The sequence below is a fragment of the Leptinotarsa decemlineata genome, unplaced genomic scaffold, assembly GCF_025532065.1.
Source record: "Leptinotarsa decemlineata unplaced genomic scaffold, Ldec_3_MD MMD2_tig00026354_RagTag_RagTag, whole genome shotgun sequence".
NCBI lineage: Eukaryota > Metazoa > Arthropoda > Insecta > Coleoptera > Chrysomelidae > Leptinotarsa > Leptinotarsa decemlineata.
The window spans coordinates 12,852,411-12,872,286 of NW_027412702.1; the positions used below are offsets into that span (position 1 = coordinate 12,852,411).

At 33.2% G+C, this 19,876-nt stretch overlaps 1 protein-coding gene across 1 annotated transcript; it reads left to right on the plus strand.

Annotated features, from left to right (window-relative positions):
- Positions 1-4,514: 4,514 nt before the first annotated feature.
- Positions 4,515-7,875, plus strand: SoxN (SRY-box transcription factor soxNeuro). The gene has a single exon (XM_023171718.2). It carries the CDS (start codon positions 4,623-4,625, stop codon positions 5,697-5,699), a length of 1,077 nt encoding a protein of 358 aa, XP_023027486.1. The 5' UTR covers positions 4,515-4,622; the 3' UTR covers positions 5,700-7,875.
- Positions 7,876-19,876: the final 12,001 nt, after the last annotated feature.

Here is a 19,876-nt window from a genome sequence, read left to right on the forward strand (position 1 = left end):
AATTAATTCCTTAAAGTGATCATTTTACAATACTATAGGATTCGCTAATGGAAAATTATGAAGTGTATATAAACAAATTATTACAAAATACATAAATTTGATACAAGAGAGTACTCGTATAGAAAAAAAGCAATCAAAAGTGTTTATATACATGCCCATTATAGCCGAAATACGTAATAGCACACATGAAATTAATTGTAGACTGGCGAATGTGGATATTCCAAATATGCATTATTATTATGAAAACAAACATCTACATCAACGAGATAGTCTCTGATTCTCTGGTTGAATACTAAAAGTGATGCTACAGTGTTTATGTTGGAAGGTAGACAGACATTTAAAAAAATTTGAACATGCTAGAGATGGCGTTTTTTTCCAATAATTTTGTACGATATTGTTGCAATTTGATTAAATTTCCGTTTCTTGTTGCGTGATTATGACATTAGGAGTTAGTATTTGTATTATAATATAATATAATGAAATTTATAAATTTTAAAGTAGGAATAGGTACCAGTAACAGATATTTCAGGTGTATAATTTTCAGGTGAGCCATATTTTCTTCGTCATGTATCATAACTGTCTAGGTAACAATAGAAAGTTTTGTTCAAAATAACGTATCATTCATTAACAAAAACACAAATGTTAATACTCAGTAATATTTAGGAAACGGAATGAAAATATCATTCAAATTGTAAGAGAAATCCATTTCTGGAAAAGAAAGGATTTGGCGTTCTCTCCATTTTTATACAAAAAATGTAGGAATGTTCCAAAAAATGAAGAAATCAATTGATTTCAAAATAAACTCGTTACAAAGATGGATATATCATGCAAAGAACTAACTTTTCGACCCAAACTGGAAGAAAAAAAACCCTCTAAACAACTTCTTTCATATAAACATTGAATTACACCAAAGACAAAATACTTTCTGAACAACTACTTTCATATTAACCTTAAATCATAGGAAAACAAGTTTTCCTAATCAGGTATGTAGATAGCCGAAGTAGCAAAATTGTTTTATCATTTTATGGTGCTTCAATAGTTTCATTCTGTTGGTATTTTATAATTGTAATGTAATATAATGATGTATAATCTGTCAGTTTTATTTGACTAACATCCAAATAACTGAATAACTAATAATATCGTGTAGGTAATAATATTGGTAATTGGAAAAAAAAATAAGAAAAGTGGTTCGTCGAAGACCGACGTAACCTAGTGCTTCAATTTTGTTCTTGCTAAAAACAGAAAAAGTTATTAATGATCAAAATCCCCTCAAATCACTGGGTCAAAACTCCTTCGAAATATTATATTATAATCGATGAAAGAAGCTTCTTAGCCAAAACATCCCGATAAATTATATTTATCCAAACTATATACGTGAGAAATCTTATTTTCATACAAGCACTTCTGTAGAAATATATACAGATTTAAAAGTAGTGCCGCAATATCACTCCTAGAACTAAATGTTTCTTAACAGTTTTATAGGGGTAACATAGTACCTAAAATACGTTTAAATGTTTGCTATTGATACCAAATTATTTTATAGAACGACGCCATTTTAAAATGTTAGCAATTCGGAATACTGACATTAAACTTGAAAATATGAAATAACGCACATATTTGCAGCTGATAAGTACATAGATATTATAAAATTATATTATTTAGAACAAACATTAAGAAAGACTATAATGTTTTATAAAACGGTGCCAATTTCCTATTTATAACTGTTTCGTAAAATGAAAACATTTCTGGGAGATATACAGTTTTATAATTTGTTTCTCCGAAACGTTTTCGCAACTATTATAAAATATAAAACTGTTAGTTAGGAATGAAGAGTTTCGATTTTTCAAATGTGTTTAAGAAATAAATGGAAGCACCGAAAAGATTCTTTCATGATATTCTTGCATGAAGAAGAAATGACTTTCAAATGATATAGATTTTTTAGTAGAATGAAAAATTGTACAGACTGATATTTATAGTAGGTATTTGTTGTTGACATCCCGCTAACTTATGTCTTCGTGGATATAATAAATTTGCAGATCTACTGGATATTCACGGTCATCAGAATACTCCCTTCAACTCAGTGCCTATCCTCATAAAAATAAATAAAGCACTTCAGAATTTTAACGTCACACTATCACTGTTAGTTCACCATACACGATGCATGCTAGATACTATTTGAAAATATTGTTGAATACTGCATTTGAGCCTACCTATTTGCAGGAAGCTAAGTGTTCGAAAAAAAATAATCCGAGCCTGTAGTGAGATGAATTTGAGCTTATTAACCGTGTAGGTACTCATTTTATTGGCGCAATATAGCGCCTAGGTATACATAATTGATGCAAGTTAAAAATGGACCGAGAATCCAAGCCATTAGTAGGTATATATTGTATCAATAATATCTAATCTAGAGTTGATATCTTGAAAAAATCGTATTTCCACAAAATATCTATTGAAAATTTATCTATGTAAACAAAATGGTTGATGTTACTGAATGTTCAAATAAGCAGTCGCGAAACTCGGTTTGATATTGCATGCATAAGCTTTGGCTCGTAAGTATCTGAAATATATCTTTAGGTTGCAGTTAATGTAATTAAAACAAGTAACCATCATTTCAGTTTTGAAATAATTTAAAAAATTCAAACCATTGTGAATCAGCCGAATTGATTACGACAGTTTCAAATAATTAGGTATATAACGAAAGTAAAGTAAATTGAAAATAGTAGTCGATTGTGTAGAAATTTCGCTGATAGGAAATTTGAAAAAAGTAATTTACACATGAAACGGTAAATTTGCATAATATATCAATAATTGTCAATTGTATAGCTTTTCCTATAAGTAGGTATATGAATAGCATTTGTTTCTTCTCCTATTTATAAATGTTTAGTGTACAAATCTAGAGAGAAATAATAATTTTGTTTTAAATTATTATTATAGCTAGTAGATAGGGAAAAGAATCAGTTTGTATTTTCATTCAAATTTGCCAATATTTCCATGTTTTCTATTAAATATTGGGGAGGTAGAAAAAAAGATTTTTCTCAATGAAAATTATTGTTATTATGTTTAACATTCAACAGAACATTTAACATATCATTCAACAGAGCATCTTTTTTTGGCAACATTCTGAAAATGACAAATTGCTAGAGAGGAGAAAAATAAAATAACGCAGTGGTAAGAGAAAACTTCCGGATTTTTATTCTTCCTTCCGCATACCTATACGGCATTGGAACCTCTGTCGTAAAATTAATCTATTTATACCTAATGAAAACTCTTTTTCACACCAAAACTGAAGCACTGTTTTTCGATTTCGATTACAGTTTAAGTTAAAGAAAATGATGGGTTGTTCCTGAAATCCGCATTGGCAATGCTTTCATAAGTTTTTTCAATAATTGAATGTACTCATTTATTACGCTGAATGATAATCCCTGCATAAAAATTTCGTAAGGAATTACTATAGGAAAATATAGAAGTATGCAATTTTCAAAGTGGCTGTGTTGCTACTTAGATATACATTCTTAAGTGGACTGTAAAATTGTTATAATCATCTTCTGACACTTGGTTATCCAAAACGCGTTTAGTAGAATGTGCCCTCTATGGTGTGAAAAATCTTTCAATATATGATTTATTTCATTCAATGATGGTGAAAATTAACAACTTTTTTCATCGGAAATGATGTTATTGCCTGCGAATTTGTTAATCTGCTTTGTATACATTTGTTATTTGTAGATGCCAATTTAGTTCATAGAGGACAATTCGCAACTCTCAGTAAAATATACCGAGACAATCCCAGCCAGTCGAAAAATCGCGTCACAACAATGAAAAACAAAGACCGCGAACAAAAGCGCGTGAAATCGTTCAAACAACAAACAAAGCGCCCACTTTTCTGCAGACAAACTCGCGACTGTTGTTCCTGAACTTGTAGTAGTGGCACGCGTCCACAAAACGAAATCCATCTATCTATTGTCCTCGATTCATTCATGACTTCCAACAATGAGGAACGGTATAATTGGCCGCCAAAAAAAAAAGAAAAAATGATAAACAGATATAACCTCACTTTCAAACTTGATGCCTTACGACGATACAATAAAAGCATTCGGAACCCTGTTCATTCATATCCCGTACACCCTTTGTCACAATATTTTCACAACCCAATTATACGAAAGCTCCTTTTTCGACATTTTCGCGGAAATCTCACCATCAGGTGAGATCGCAGGAAATCCTATCGAAACTCACCTTTGCTCTCATTAATTAAAGATTTTTGAACGCGAAATGATGCGCCGTATTAATTAATTATTATTGCTCCGTGCAGTAAAAATACCCTCCAGGTATAATTAGTAATCGCCGAGTAATTAGTAGGAGTCCCGTCGCGTCGCCTGCGCGCCACTACACCGATGGAGGGGCGCCCCTTGTGGGTGTGGCCAGGGCTCGCACTTGCGCATCATTGGCCGAACGAAAAGATGGCAGGCGGTACTGTCAATCAAACCCAGAGGAGGGGATTGCTCGGAGACGAGATTGGAAGCAACTCCAGCAACTCACAATAGAGAGTAACGCCGTACAGTGCGGAGTGTGACGTCGTGATAGAGTGCAGTGATAAAGCCAGCAAACTGTTTGCGCCGACGGAAGACATGTTGACGATGGAGACCGACCTCAAGGGAGGTAGTTTGCACGGCAATATACCACCGCACCATTCGTTGCAAAATTACGGTTCGCTCAGTGCACTAGGACAAGCGCCGATGCACGGATTAACGCAGCATCCACACCAAATACATCACCAACCGCAGGGACCGCAGATACACCACCAACAGAACCACCACCAAGCGCACCAGCAGCCGACCCATCAGCCCCATGGACAGACCACGCAAAATAACAATAACAACTCGAGTAAGGCGCAAAACATGGAGAGGGTGAAACGACCGATGAACGCGTTTATGGTGTGGTCGCGAGGTCAGAGGCGGAAAATGGCACAGGAAAATCCAAAAATGCACAACTCGGAGATATCAAAACGACTCGGGGCGGAATGGAAATTGCTCAGTGAGACGGAGAAAAGGCCGTTCATAGACGAGGCGAAACGCCTGAGGGCGGTGCATATGAAAGAACACCCGGACTACAAATACCGGCCGAGGCGGAAGACCAAAACGCTGCTAAAGAAAGACAAGTATCCTCTGGGAACGACTTCGCTGCTGCAGGCAGCGGACCCCGCGAGATCCACAGCCCCCTCAGTGCAGCAGGTCCAGGCCGCGAGGGAGATGTACCAAATGCCCAACGGGTACATGCCGAACGGGTATATGATGCACGACCCTAGCCCTTACCAGCAGCAGTACAGCAGCGCGAATTACCCGCGGTACGACATGGGGCAGATGCAGCATAGTTACATGAACGGGGGTTACGGAGCATACGGCCCTGCAACCGTCCCCAACAGTGCTGGCTCCCCCTACGGCATGCACCAAGCGGGGTCCTCGCACAGCCCCTCCGGGTCGAGTATCAAGTCTGAACCGGTGAGCCCCAGTTCGGGGTTACACACCCCAACGCCCAGCGGGGTTAAAAGAGAGTACGCGGGCCAACCTCAGCAAGGAGATCTTCGCCAGATGATTTCCATGTACCTACCCACCGACGGAGGTGTCCAACATATGCAACATCAGTACAGTTCATCGCCCGACCCCATGGGCCAGGGGGGCCCCCTGGCGCCTTTAACGCATATGTGAGAACCGCTTTTTGTGGCGCAGGACTTGGACGTGTCGCCACTGTGAAATAACAAGTGTATATAAGATCAGACATTCATATATATTTTTCATTCTGGTTCCTTTAACCACAGCAGTATTGACGAAAAATCTTAGGGCGGACGACTGTTTTTCATTCTTCTTCCCTTATCACGTAAGTGTTGTGGCTTTTGGAATACTTTGTTACTATTATTTTGCTGAAAATCTAGTCATTTTTATTATTATACTTTGTTGAGTTTTGAAAAAATAAAGAAAAATTATTTCGTTCGGTTTACGATCCCAATAAATTGAATTACTGAAAAAGGCAAAAATATATACCTACCTAACAAAAGGACTTGAACTTCAATAATTTATTTACCCATGTCAACAAAAACTTTCTTGGAAATAATCAATTTCCTCAAATATTTCGGATTAGGAACTTTAATAAATTTTAATCCTTCTGAGAACAGGTCAAAATTATATTTCAATGAATACCTAACCTAAAAGAAACGGAAAGTCAATAATCTTATTTATTCGAATATGGTTATAACAAAATATTTGATAATATAGGTAGGTTACACTAATTTATAATAAAAACGAAAAAATGACTTCAGCATTTGGACTATTTTTGAAGCTGTGAATACGAGTAAAGTGATTCATAGTGAAAAATCAGCTAATAAAAAATGTTTATGATATTCACATAAATATTCATTTGAAATAAATTTGTAAATTATTAGTATTTACAAGCATTTGCGAAAAATCATCAAAATTATTAGAAATGACTCGTCTTTTGTTATAGGTATCGTTTGGAATTATAAAATGTTTTTTTTTCAAAGAACAATTGGATTAGGTACTTCAAATATCTGACTCTAGCTGCAAAAACAATCCATAATTCAATTTCAGTATTCGTTTTTTCTTGATGAGATATAGTAAATTTACACTATGAGTTTTACTATATATGATCGCTTATACTTCTTATCGAGTATCAAAATAAAAATAATTTTCGACACTATCATAGCTGAAATGAACTTAGCAAATTATAACAATAAGAGTCGACCTAGAAATTGAAAAATCAATGTTCATTTGACACTTGAAAAAACAAAGTGCCTGAATTTTAACGGAGGCCCTTTTTTCCTGCGTCAATAATCATTTTTGTAAATAGGATTTTTGTCCGTATATATTGCCAAGTCCACAAAACTTAAATCAAGAATGAAAAACAGTTTTTTATGCATTCGTGACGCAATTTAATTCTCAATTCATTCATTTGTTCAAATGCATTTTTCATATTCAATGCTCAAGGTTAAAAAATTCAATACTATTCGAGCGTATCCAAACAAAACAAATGAACACGAATTGACGTTCTTTCCGACGCCAACTGAAATGCATGTATATGCGATCTTCGTTTTTTACTAAAGAATATACAGGGTTTTGTTTTGAAGAAGCTAGAACATACATTTCCGTTTCGCTTCGTAAAGTTGGAAAATGTTTTTTGTAATGTTTGATTATGGTTAAGTTTTGTTACACGCCAGCATTACATTGTTTTATTTCAAAATTTTGGAGTTGAAATTTGAATTATACAAGGCATATTATATTATTTCGGTACAAATAAAAGTTTTGTCTATAGGGTCCATGATAATTACGAAACTGAAGTTAAAAAATAATAAACCATCTTTCCTTTTGTTACTGATGAATATATCTATATAGGTACACTATAAGGCGTAAAAGGGCGTTTGTAAAAGAATAACTAAATTTCGTATTTAAATTCGAAATTCATCAAATTTTTGTGTTTGTAAAAATATAAAGAAATTCTGAATATATAATCAATTTTGGGAAAGTTCCAAGTTTGAAACAAGCATTTAACACAATTTCCAGGATTAAAGTCCGAATTCAACAAAATTATGATCGAATTCCGACTTTCATATCAAAATATCATTAAATTTCCACTGTAACTTAGAAATTCTATTAAATTTTGACTTCGGACTAAGAATTCAATAAAATTCCTCTTGTTTGAAGGTGATTGACAATGTTTCGTGATGAATTTCACTAGTTCGGACTTCCATTGTCTATTATATAAAATGATTTGAAATCCCTGAAACAAGTAAAAAAGAATAATTAAAAAGAATAGTTGAAAATAACAATTATATTAAGCAACAATAAACCTGAAATGAAATGATAGTGAAATAACCTACAAGTAAAAATATAATGATTGAATAAATAAAAATTAAAGGAATGCAAAAAGAAAATAATAAAAAATAAAAAAGTGTAGAGATTCCAAGTCACGTTAGTTCACGACGTTTCGATTGTTGGTATCTACAATCGTCTTCTGGTGATGACTGGAGGAATCAGTCCAGTCATCACCAGAAGACGATTGTAGATACCAACAATCGAAACGTCGTGAACTAACGTGACTTGGAATCTCTACACTTTTTTATTTTTTATTATTTTCTTTTTGCATTCCTTTAATTTTTATTTATTCAATTATTATATTTTTACTTGTAGGTTATTTCACTATCATTTCATTTCAGGTTTATTGTTGCTTAATATAATTGTTATTTTCAACTATTCTTTTTAATTATTCTTTTTTACTTGTTTCAGGGATTTCAAATCATTTTATATAATAGACAATGGAAGTCCGAACTAGTGAAATTCAAAATTCCTCTTGTAAACTCAGAATTTTATTGAATACTTTCAAAAACTACACTTCACGATTTGATCTCCACAAACTTTATTTGAAAAATATATCAAATATTTCGCTAGCACAGTAGCTTTGTCAAGTGATTTGAATTTTGAAATATTGTCAAATTTCGAAATGACATCCGGAATTTCATTAAATTCCGACTTCAAAAAAATCACAAAATTTCAAGTTTAAAGTAGAAATAATGGAATTTCGAGTTTGAAGTCGAAATTTAACAAAAAATCCGGTATAAATTCGGAAAGTGAAATCATTATGATTAAATATCGACTTCAAACTTACGATTTTGTCAAATTCATATTATGAACTTAGAGTTTCATTTCAACTTCAAGTTAAATTCCGACATAAAATTCAGAATTAATTCGACCATAAATTCGAAATTTAGGGATTTTATATGATTTTCTAATAATATAATTTTCAACAGATTCATTCAAAATTGAAAAGTATTTATAAAAAAAACGATTCTGAAATAAACAAAACGATGTTTTCATTTGTTGTGTTTGGGTATTGTTCAGTGTGTTTTCGAAAATCTGGAGTTAGGTTAGTTTTGATGCCTAGACTATGGTTTTAATGTTTCTCAATAGATGATGCTTTTCATTTTGGAACCTTTGACTGGTTCAATTCAAAGTTTCACGTTATTTCAAAATTGCTGGCGATTCTCGATACTGATACCTGATCAACCGGTTGTACCAAATTCTTTGTACATATGTGTATATATAAATATTTCTTATCGATAAAATCTTCGATATTTTTTTCGTACGGAACAACTTCCCCAGTGTTTTGTATATTGTATGTTCAAATCATATATTTATTTTAAATTTGTATACGTCATTTTACGAACAAAGAACTTTGTTATCGATACCCTATCTTTAGTCACTTTTTGGCACTTTCGATATTTACAGGTTAGCCATGACTTCAACCACTATTCCATTATGAATTTAAATAAACATTTGACTGTAAATTTATGAAACTCACTTCGGTTTATACATTTCTGGTGTAATGGTTGAAGTTTTGGCCACACTCTGTAGTCAAATCGGGTCCTGAGCAAACCCTGATTTTATCAGTTACTTGTTGTCCTGTTTTTTGTTTCAATATTGTAAAATTGGGATTTGTTCAGGAGGTCGATATCTGTGATGAACGGAACAAAAAATTTAAATATCACTGCTTTGTAAATATAATTTTAAGTTTTTTGAATGTACAGCGTGTTATAAAGTTAGTAAGTGGATCGAAAAATTGTGAATATATGACATTAACAAAGTTTACAGGAATTTTATTCGTTCTGATTTCCAAAGCTGTGGTTTTTCACTTCAGGCTATAAGTACAAAAATATCAAGTATACCAGTATATTTGGAGTGTTTTTGTAAACAAAATTCGTTGAATCATGTCAGTTGAGTCGGAAGAGGAATATTTTTCAAAAGAAACTTGTTTTACGAAGAAATCTGTTTGGTTTTCTACTTTTTCATCAATATATGAGAAATAATTACTGAGATAAAATCACTTTATTTTTGTCTCAGAAGTTTCACACATTTTTATACAGTGTGTTTATTAAACATGCAGCAAATATTTAAGGGTTTATTCCTTGTACTATTCTAAGGATATTTTGCCCTTTGATAATTTTTGATAGGGCGCTTTGTTTCGAATATACGGAGAGGAAAATTATTTCGATGATAATTATTTATTACCAAAAATTACATGTATGTTTCTTAATCTACAAGAACTGTCGAAAATGACTACTCCCGCTCGGGGGTAGTCACATCTTCCACTGGAGTAGTATAAATTAATGACTTCAGGTGGCGCCATAGGAAATAATACAAGGGGTTTAAGTCCGGTGATCGAGCAGGCCAATCCAGCGATCTCCCTATGTTACTGTTGAAAACTCTCGAGCCGATATGCTAAAAGGCGCTGGTGCACCATCGTGCATAAACCACATTGTATTTCTTGTAACCAATGGTATTTCCTCCAGAAACTGAGGTAGCGTTTGTTCCAAAAAGTTGGGGTATACCTCGCCGGTGAGTTTTCCTGGCAGAAATTGTTAGATTTTTCACTGGACTTGATAGGTCCAGTGTAGTACGCTATACTTTTATTTCGGCTACTTTGATAATTTCAAAATTACCAAAATTGTTATAGTCGAAATTCTTTTTCGCCTGTATCATCGAAACAAAGTGTCCTATTCAAAATCATCAAAGGACAAAATATCCTAAGAATAGTCCAAGGAATAATTCCCTAATTTTTTCGCATGTTTAATGAACGCCCTGTATGCCGGTGACGAGGTAGAAAGCCAAGAAGATTTTTCCGAAAAATCTATTTTGAAAATATTCAAATGTTATCCTGAATGGTCGCCTCAGGTAACATAAAACAAAGTTAATTGATACAAAAATTGAGTGCCACGTTTTTTGAAGATATCCAAAAAGGTACTGAGGAGATGGAGACGGGTATCTTCACCCGAAACTTCAACGTATACCAGGAGTTTGATAATTTTCGATGTAAGTGAAATTTTAATATCATTACTCTTCATATATTAGGATGTGATTCCCTTGATTCCATTTCGTTACGAATGTGTTTAGAGTACTAGCTGAAAGAAAAAAAGGAATTTCTCTATAATTCACTGAAAGTAGTTGTATCGGATAGAATGTTTTTACAGTGCATGTACATCTTTGTTAAAAGTTTTAAGTGAAGTTAATTGTACTGCTCCCTACTTCGGAAGATTCCCAGATTTGATTTTGTTTTAGGACAAGTAGAAAACCGAAAAACTCTTTTACATTTACCAAATATTTTTACGAACTTCACATTTATGAAATCAAAGTTTTTGAAACAGTTATTGTGAGTATTAGATGTCAATGTGTTTGTTATTACGTGAACCCTTTTCGATCTATCAGTAAGTAGATTTATGAATTTACTTACTCTGCAAAGACAACGGTCAATACACGATTTTCAATCAAAACTAGTGATCGAAAACCCAAAATAACTTTTGTTTATCATAGAATTTTGCACGAAAGTTTTTTTAAATGTTTCTTTTGTAGAAGCCGAAAAAAAGGTTGTTAAAATGTACGCTACACAATAATGTATATTTTCAATATCACCACAGATGTAGAACACCAGAGGCGTTTCAAATTTCAAATAGCATGCTAGAAAAAACTGGTCTGTTGGATTTCCATCAATTTTTCTGGAAAACAGGTTGATTTTAACTGATATGTTTCGTAACTTGACTAGTATTGTCCCAATATGCAATGAACTTGTTACAGAAATCAATGAGATAAAATCAAATCAGGTTGTTTAATTAAAAGTCCTTTTCTTTTTTATGAATATACTTAGAGCTGCAGTATCTCAGTGGATACTCATTCAATTCAAGATAAAATTCAATCAATTGAATCAATGTACTTTTGCCAACGTAATACAAGTCGACTAATTCCGTCCGAATAAAAAATGTGTGCTCGGAAGCCAATGAAGTCGATGAAGGCCGTTTATGCCTGATTGCGAAGATTCTATCAATGAGAAATTCATCGCAGTGCTTCAAAAGATGATAGTCGGTTGGCGAGAGGCCTGGGTGAGACGAAACTTCGACGCTCAACTCGTTTAATTTGTGGTCCGTGATTTGTGAAACGTGCGGACTAGCGTTGTCGTGGAGCAGGATCGGATCTCTTCTGCTATTTGTGATGATTCGGTCCGGTTGCAGAAAGTTAAAGTGAATCACACGGGCTGACCACCATACAGTAACTGTAATGTATTCTTCCCTAATTTGAGGATGATTTCATTACTCCAGTTATACCTAGAAAATTGTTTCACTAATATGCTACATTTCCCCCTATAAATAAATAAGTATAATATATTTGAAAGCAATAAATTGATAGATGTAGCCGTTACTACGTGGTAGTAAATAATAATGAAGTACAGAGAAATGAAACTTTCTATGTTTTTTACCACTTTTATTTGTAACTAACGTTACTGCAGTTTCGTCCTTTATGGACATTTTCAAACTTATATAATAAGTTACAAACTTATTGTATAAGTTTGTATAAGTTACAAAATGTTACAAGTTACCAGTTAAAAACTGCAGTTTCGTCCTATACGGACATTCTAAAACTTATACAATAAGTTACAAACTTATTGTATAAGTTTGTATAAGTTACAAACTTATTGTATAAGTTTCAAAATGTCCGTATAGGACGAAACTGCAGTAACGTTAATTACAAAAAAGTGGTAAAAAACATAGAAAGTTTGATTTTTTCTTTTCTTCATATTTGAAAGCCTTATAAGTTATGTATAATCAAGTCGATCTATGATTTTAACAATTCTTTTAGGTCTTGTAAGTATAGTTTCATCTACCGAAGTAGAAGAAACGTCATTTGAATCCTTTCCTACATTTTCTGAGCTATTCACTAGAGATTGCAACTCAGAATCTCTTACATGAAACTTTTTAATCTGATTCAAATGTCTTTTCCACTCAATGTTACCTGATTCTGTAATTTTTACTACATAAATAACATTTGCTATTTTTTTACTATGATTGCTCTGACCCATTCAACGACACCTTTCTTCCTGTAATCACGAACGATTACATGTTCACCTGGTTCAAATTTTTCAAATACATTCTCTTACCTGGTATAAGATTATTTATCGAAACACAAATTTCTATTGAACATTAATTTTGCTGGACTCATCTTGGTGGTTGAGTGCGATGTGGAACGATAATCAAATAAAAAATTATTCAAAATCAAATTTAACTTACCATTTTAATTTTTTCCCAAGGCATTTTTCAACGCATTCTTTACGGTTTTTACTGCGTTTTCCGTCGCCCCATTAGATGATGGGTGAGAAGATGGGGAAGTGATATGCAAGATATGATTATTTTTCAAAAATGTTTCGAATTCGTTAGAACAGAAAGAAGTAGCATTGTCTGTAACAATTTGCAGGGGTAAACCGAATCGTGCAAAAAATGATCACAAAATCTCTATTGTGAAATTCGATGCAATGAATTTCATAGAAAATACCTCTAACCATCTACTGTGCATATCCACAATTATAAGAAAATATCTGTCATGGAATGGACCCATAAAATCCAAATGAAGTCTACTCCACGGTTCTGGCAAAGGCCATGGGTGTAAAATTGATTTGTGTGGCCATATTTTATTTCTAAGACAATTTAGGCATTCTTTACAAATTTCCTCTATTTGTTTTCCCAAACCAGGCCACCAAAAATAAGAACGCGATACATTTTTCATTTCAACTACCCCTATGTGTCGAATGTAACTCTGATGTCAAAATTGCTTCTCTCAAAACTTGAGGAATAATGATACGGATTCTATCGATAATTCATGTTTAATTTTATAGAAATGTTTTAAATGTCTATCTTTGTGACACTTTTTCGAATTCGGCCAATTCAACAAAATTCAAAATTCTATCATCATCTGTCTCCTTTCTAATCAATTAAAAATTTACTGAAAAGTGTTTAGTATTCGCTAAATATTCAACAAAATTGAAATCAACATTTTCCTCTGAATTGTCCTCAATTGATTGCAAAATTTCTAGACAAAGAGTCTGCTGGGTTATCTTCTGATTTCACAACTTCTATGTCATATTGTTAACTGGGCAAAATAATTGCCCATCTTCGCAATCTATTTGCAGCATATTCAGGGATTTTTTTATTAGGATGGAATATATATGATATCGGTTACCAATATAATTTTTTTTCCGAACAAGTAATAATGAAATTTGTTCAAACCGAAAATAACTGCTAGAGATTCTTTCTCTAAAATACAAACATTTTTCTTTTTTTTAAAAGAGTACATGAAGCATAAGCTATAACCCTTTCTATGCAATTAGGCAAAGTATGACATATTAACGCTCCAATTCCTTAATCACGAGCATCAAATAACTAACTTCATAGGTAGTTCTGATTTGAAATGAACAGGAGGAGAAATTAATTTTTCTTTCACTAAATCGAACGCTTTTTGGAAACAATTGTCCATTTCCATACCGTATTTTTTCCAGTAAATTGTAAAGAGGTTGTAACAAAATGGAAAGATTTTCATAAATTTGCCATAGTAGTTCACTAAACCTAAAAATGATTGTAATGAAGTTACATCGAATGGAATTGGTGCATTAATAATAGTGGAAATTTTAGAATCAAAAGCATGCAAACCTTCTTTACTAATGTCATGTCTAAAATACGATATTATGGATTCAAAAAACTACATTTGTTCAAAGATAATTTTAAGTCCCGCCTTTTGTAAGCGTGAAAGCACTGTTTCCAAACGAAAAATATGTTCTTCTCTGGTTTTTCTCGTGATAAGAACGTCGTCCAAAAAACAGACCACTCCATCCAAATCTACTAATAGAGAATCTAATTTTTTGGAATTTGGATGGCATACTTGAAATACCAAATGGAGCACAAATATATATATATATATATATATATACAAGCCTTTGTGTGTCGAAATGGTAACATACTTTTTCGAAGTCTCTTCTAAACAAATCTGCTGATACGCATTGGACATGTCTAGTTTAGTAAAGTGAACACCACCAGCTAGTTTACTGAATAAATTTTCAATTTTTGGTAATGGATAAGGGTCAATTTCAATGAAAGGATTTATCGTAACTTTGAAGTTCCCGCAAATGCGTACTGGACCGTCCCTTTTTAGTACGGGCACAATAGGTGTACTCCATTAAGAGAAATCAACTGGTTCTATAACTCGTAAATTTTCAAGTCGATCAAACTCCTTTTCTACCTTCTCTTTCATCGAAAATGGTAAAGGTTGTGCTTCACACACTTCCATACCTGATTTCAGTCTAATTGATATTGTCCCTTTGTTAAATTCACCTATGCCTGGAGCAAATAACTCAAATCTAAAGGTAATTTTGATGGATTATCCATATTAAAAATTGTCAGATCGAACGAATTGAAAAAATCACGTCCCAGTAAAGAAGGTCCGCCATTTTCAATAAAACAAAAATTCAAGTTGCCCAGTTTTCCCTTATATTCAATTTCACAATTAATGAATTCCAAAGATATAATCTTATCGCCACTATGTAAACTGAAAATTTTGTTTGTTGTCTGCAAGGTCTTTTCATCAAAATTTGATTTATAAAATGATTTCGACGCTACAGAAAAACTAGCTCCCGTATCCAATGTAAAAGTGTAGGTACATTTTCTTATCTACAGATAAATTTATTGAAACCGAATCGGTTTCGTTATTCAAGGTAAACAATGAATATTCCTCAGAATCTAGAATATTGTTTTTATGAAAATTCCGATTTTTACTACCTGAATTTTTATTTGGGCACTTTGGTGCCATTCTTGCAATGGCAAAAACAATCACGATATGAACATTTATCTACCGTGATTTTTTTTCTTCCGCAAACTGAACATTGGGTTTGGTTTTTTCCTCCACCGTTGTTTCTTCTGGAACAGCTGCTTAGTGACCTCGATGCCGCAGAAGTTGACGAGTGTGGCTGGTTACCTACTCTGGATCCCCGGTTCTTGCTTAACTTCGGCTGAAAGAAGGTGCGGTTGGGCTATTTGGAGGATGCAATCTCAATCACTTTGGAAACCTTGACTCCTGCATTCTCTTCATATAGTCGGTCTTTTACTGCGCCCTTGTCATAACCGATAATGAATTGATTGACTAATGCTTTTTCAATCTCGGAAGAACTATCAAACTTACAAACGGTCACTAAACTGCGTAACCGTGTTGCCCAGTCTTTCGGACTTTCAATCGCCATTTTTCTTGATTCAAAAAATTTTTCTCGGTTGAAAAACACTCATTTTATTAGTTTGAAATGTCCATCCATTAATGAAATTATATCCCCATATTTAACTGTTTTCGGTTCATTTGGTATACATATATTACTCACTAATTCATACGCAGGTTCATTCAATAAACTCAACAGTATTGCTCGTTTCCTAGTTTCATCGTCAGAGCTGTTTGCCGTGAAATAATTGCCAAGACGTTTTTTATATACTGAGCAGTCCGAACACATGGAATCAAACTCTTGGACAAGATCGGCTAATTGTTTTACAGCTATTTTGATTCCTACAAAATCTCAGCAATATGGAACATTAACTGAAGTTAACTATTTGACACTTGAAATCAACTCGTCGTCACTTGTAATGTATTGGTCCCTAATTTGAGGGTGATGTCACTACTCCAATTATAAACAATTGTTTCTGCTTTTACGTTAATTTTCTTCTGTACATATAAAAAACCAGTATATAAAAACTAAAAGTATTCATTCCTAACTTACAGGATGATTCACACTAATATCCTAAAGTAACCATGGTCTTTTTTTAGTGGGTTTTCGCCTTTGGGAAGTTCCTAGGTGACTTATCTGTATCCGACCACTGTCCTGAACGTTTTCTGTTATCGTAGATGATGCAATTTCCATCACATGTGACAATCCGATCCAAAAATGGATCGTTTTGATTGCGCAAAAGCAAAATAGAACATACTTCGAAGCGTTACAATTTATGTTGATCGTTCAAATCGTGAGGACACCCACTTTTCGAGCTTCTTGACCTTTTCAATAAGTTTCAAACCATCAAAAACTGCATGGAAGCTGACACCTAGTTCTTCCGACACGGTTTATGATGCGTCAGTCTCCACCAGGGTCTTCAAATTCTCATTCTGTATCATTATAGGTTGACCACTTCGGGGTTCATCTTCGAGGCTAAAATCTGCGGAACGAAATTCAAAATGCCTGATTAATTTTTTGGTCTGTTTGGAAAGCGCTTTGGTTCAATTTTGATTCGTAGAGAAAAATTTGCTGAAAATCACCCAGCGACAACATAAAGTAATGAACTGAAATCAAGCAGAAAATTAAAATTTAAAAAAACGTACAGAATCAATGCATAGAGTAGAAATTCTCTATCGATCGGTATATCATACCACGACACAGTAGAATGAATATTTATAGAGATATAGAGCTACAGAAACACATTACATCAAAACGCACCATTTGCACAATTTGCGTCCAATGAACTCTGTGATTCCGTGTTCAATTGTAGAAGAGGGTAATGGCAATGAACCATTCTGTTTTCAAGAAGAATATATTAAAACCAATTCAGTAATTAATGTTTTACCCATAATATTAAAGACGATTTTTTCAAGAGAACAATTGTATCTAAGTAATATTTTATGAACTGGTAATATGAACCTATCTATCTAAGGATATAAAGACAAAATGGAGGAAAAAGAAAGAAACTTGTATCGCATGATTTTGAAAATATCAATTATAAATTTCTGATCAAGTATACTTGTTTTCACTGTTTCAGACTTGAGAACATATTTGGAAAAAATTCTCAAGATTTACTCGCGAATGAAAATAATTTGAGTAAAACTGTAGAGTATTGAATTTGCTCAAGTGTGATTTACTACGTAGATAGTGAGTTATGTATTTGTTCAACTGGTGATTGGTTTGAAGATGTGAGTTATGGATCATTGCCTATCAACAAGAAACATTATATAATTGGATTTTTTTCACTATACTATCAAAAACATTCATTCCTCATATAAATCAACTTTGAGAGTAATTTGTGGTGGAAGAGTCATCATCATTTGGAATATTTGCAATAAACGTCCTGCAAAAAAAAACAATAGTAATTTAGAATATCTACAATTAGTCAATAACTTCTATACAGCATGGGTTATCGAAAGACAGACATAATTTTTCACCTGAAACTATTGAAAACTTTCAGTTACCTAAGCGGGAGTGTTATCTCTCAATTTTTCCAATGGAAATGGCGGGTCGATCGTACCTCATTGAAAACATCTTTCAATTTCCTATTCATTGCTGCTTCACTTTTCAAAATTGGAGTTTTTACCGTTTCAGTAAGTTTCAGTAAAATTCAGATAGGCATAGTATGTCTTTTGAATTGTAAAAGGGAGGTGAAAATAATTTCTAGAAAAGTTTGTTGGGTAACATGATCAAATTATATCAGAAAAACAATTTTTTTCTTGGCAACATTTGGAATTATTCTTCAGGACTCTGTAGAGATGAATTTTTGAAGAAATCTTTTCCTGCTTGTCTGTATTTGAAGGACACCATGAATCACAATGAAAAAATGAGTAATAATGATATTATAATGAAGCTTCCATAAACATTTAGAATTGACAACCGTTATGAAGTGAGTATGTTTTATAAAATTTATTTGGCAGATTGTCCGGAAGAAGAATTCGAATTAATTAGAAACGTTGGCAAGGAAACAATTGTTTTTCTGAGGCAATTTGATCTTTTTACTGAACAAACCTTTTTAGAAATATGTCATTTTGTATAACTAGACTATTCAATTTGAAAATCATTTTATAACGTTTCAAATTTATCAGTTATGGGGAATGGGTGGAAATGATAGAACTCTATTTTGAAAATAATGAATGTAGAGGTCAGGTTGCCGAGCTATCTGAAAAACTGTATCCATATTTTCAACAAAATTTTTCGCAAATTGGTAGTGAAACTTCGCGTAGCAGAATCGGTACAAAATAACAAGAAGCACGGTAAAAAGAACAGACAAACTTCAATGTACAGCGAGTGAGTCGAATATTAGGATGCGATTAATGCAATATCTAAATTATGAGTGAATATGCGATGGGAAAAGGTAATTTCCTAACTGATGTGCGTGATTATTTAACCAACAGGTTTTAAAATCGCAAAATAGAAAAAAGGGTTGCATACGACTGGACTCATCGGCCACCTGATTCAAGTCCTTCAGATTTATTGTGAATTGAAGTGTATTGCACTCGCTGGAGGATTCACAAGAGCAAATAATTCATGAACGTTGCGAAGTGACACCTCAGATGCTCTAAATGTATGTCAATGGTTTGAAGCAAACCGGTATTATTATCTAGAGTTTGATGGACAATATTTTCAACATTCATTTGAATAATACGGTAAGTTTCGATTTTCGCATTCACCGGAAAACGTAATGTTAATTTAGCAATTGTACGATTTACAAAAATAAAACTGCAATGGAAATCGCAGGTTATTTTCAAGGAAGTATCACTCGACACCTGTTCTCTTAAAAAAATGGGGATGACACTTTCTGTCAGAGGGCTGAACTTTTTTGGGTTAAAACTTGTTCCGCTCACAAACAAACTTAATGTGTTTTTGAATTTTTGGGAAAAAATATTTCCTTGGCTGTAACTCTAAGATGGGCCACCATGTGTATTAATGAAAACGTGTGCATCTCGGGATGCACTTAAACTAATCTAAGTTAAACTATTTAATATTGAAATTTTTTAGGATTTTACTTGAATTTTATTTATATTAATATGATAATGCAGGAAAAGTTAATACAATCTTTTATTGATTATTTTGTGTACGTACATATATTATAGCTACCATAAACCAAATATTACTTTTGTAGGATTAAATAATGATACCTACTAATAATGTACATACACAAAATCAGTATCATCATTGTTAAGCCGTGTTTCTCATAATAAAACTATAACATGCTTGCTGGTTAGATTTTTATAATACTGTCAGCAGTACACCTCTA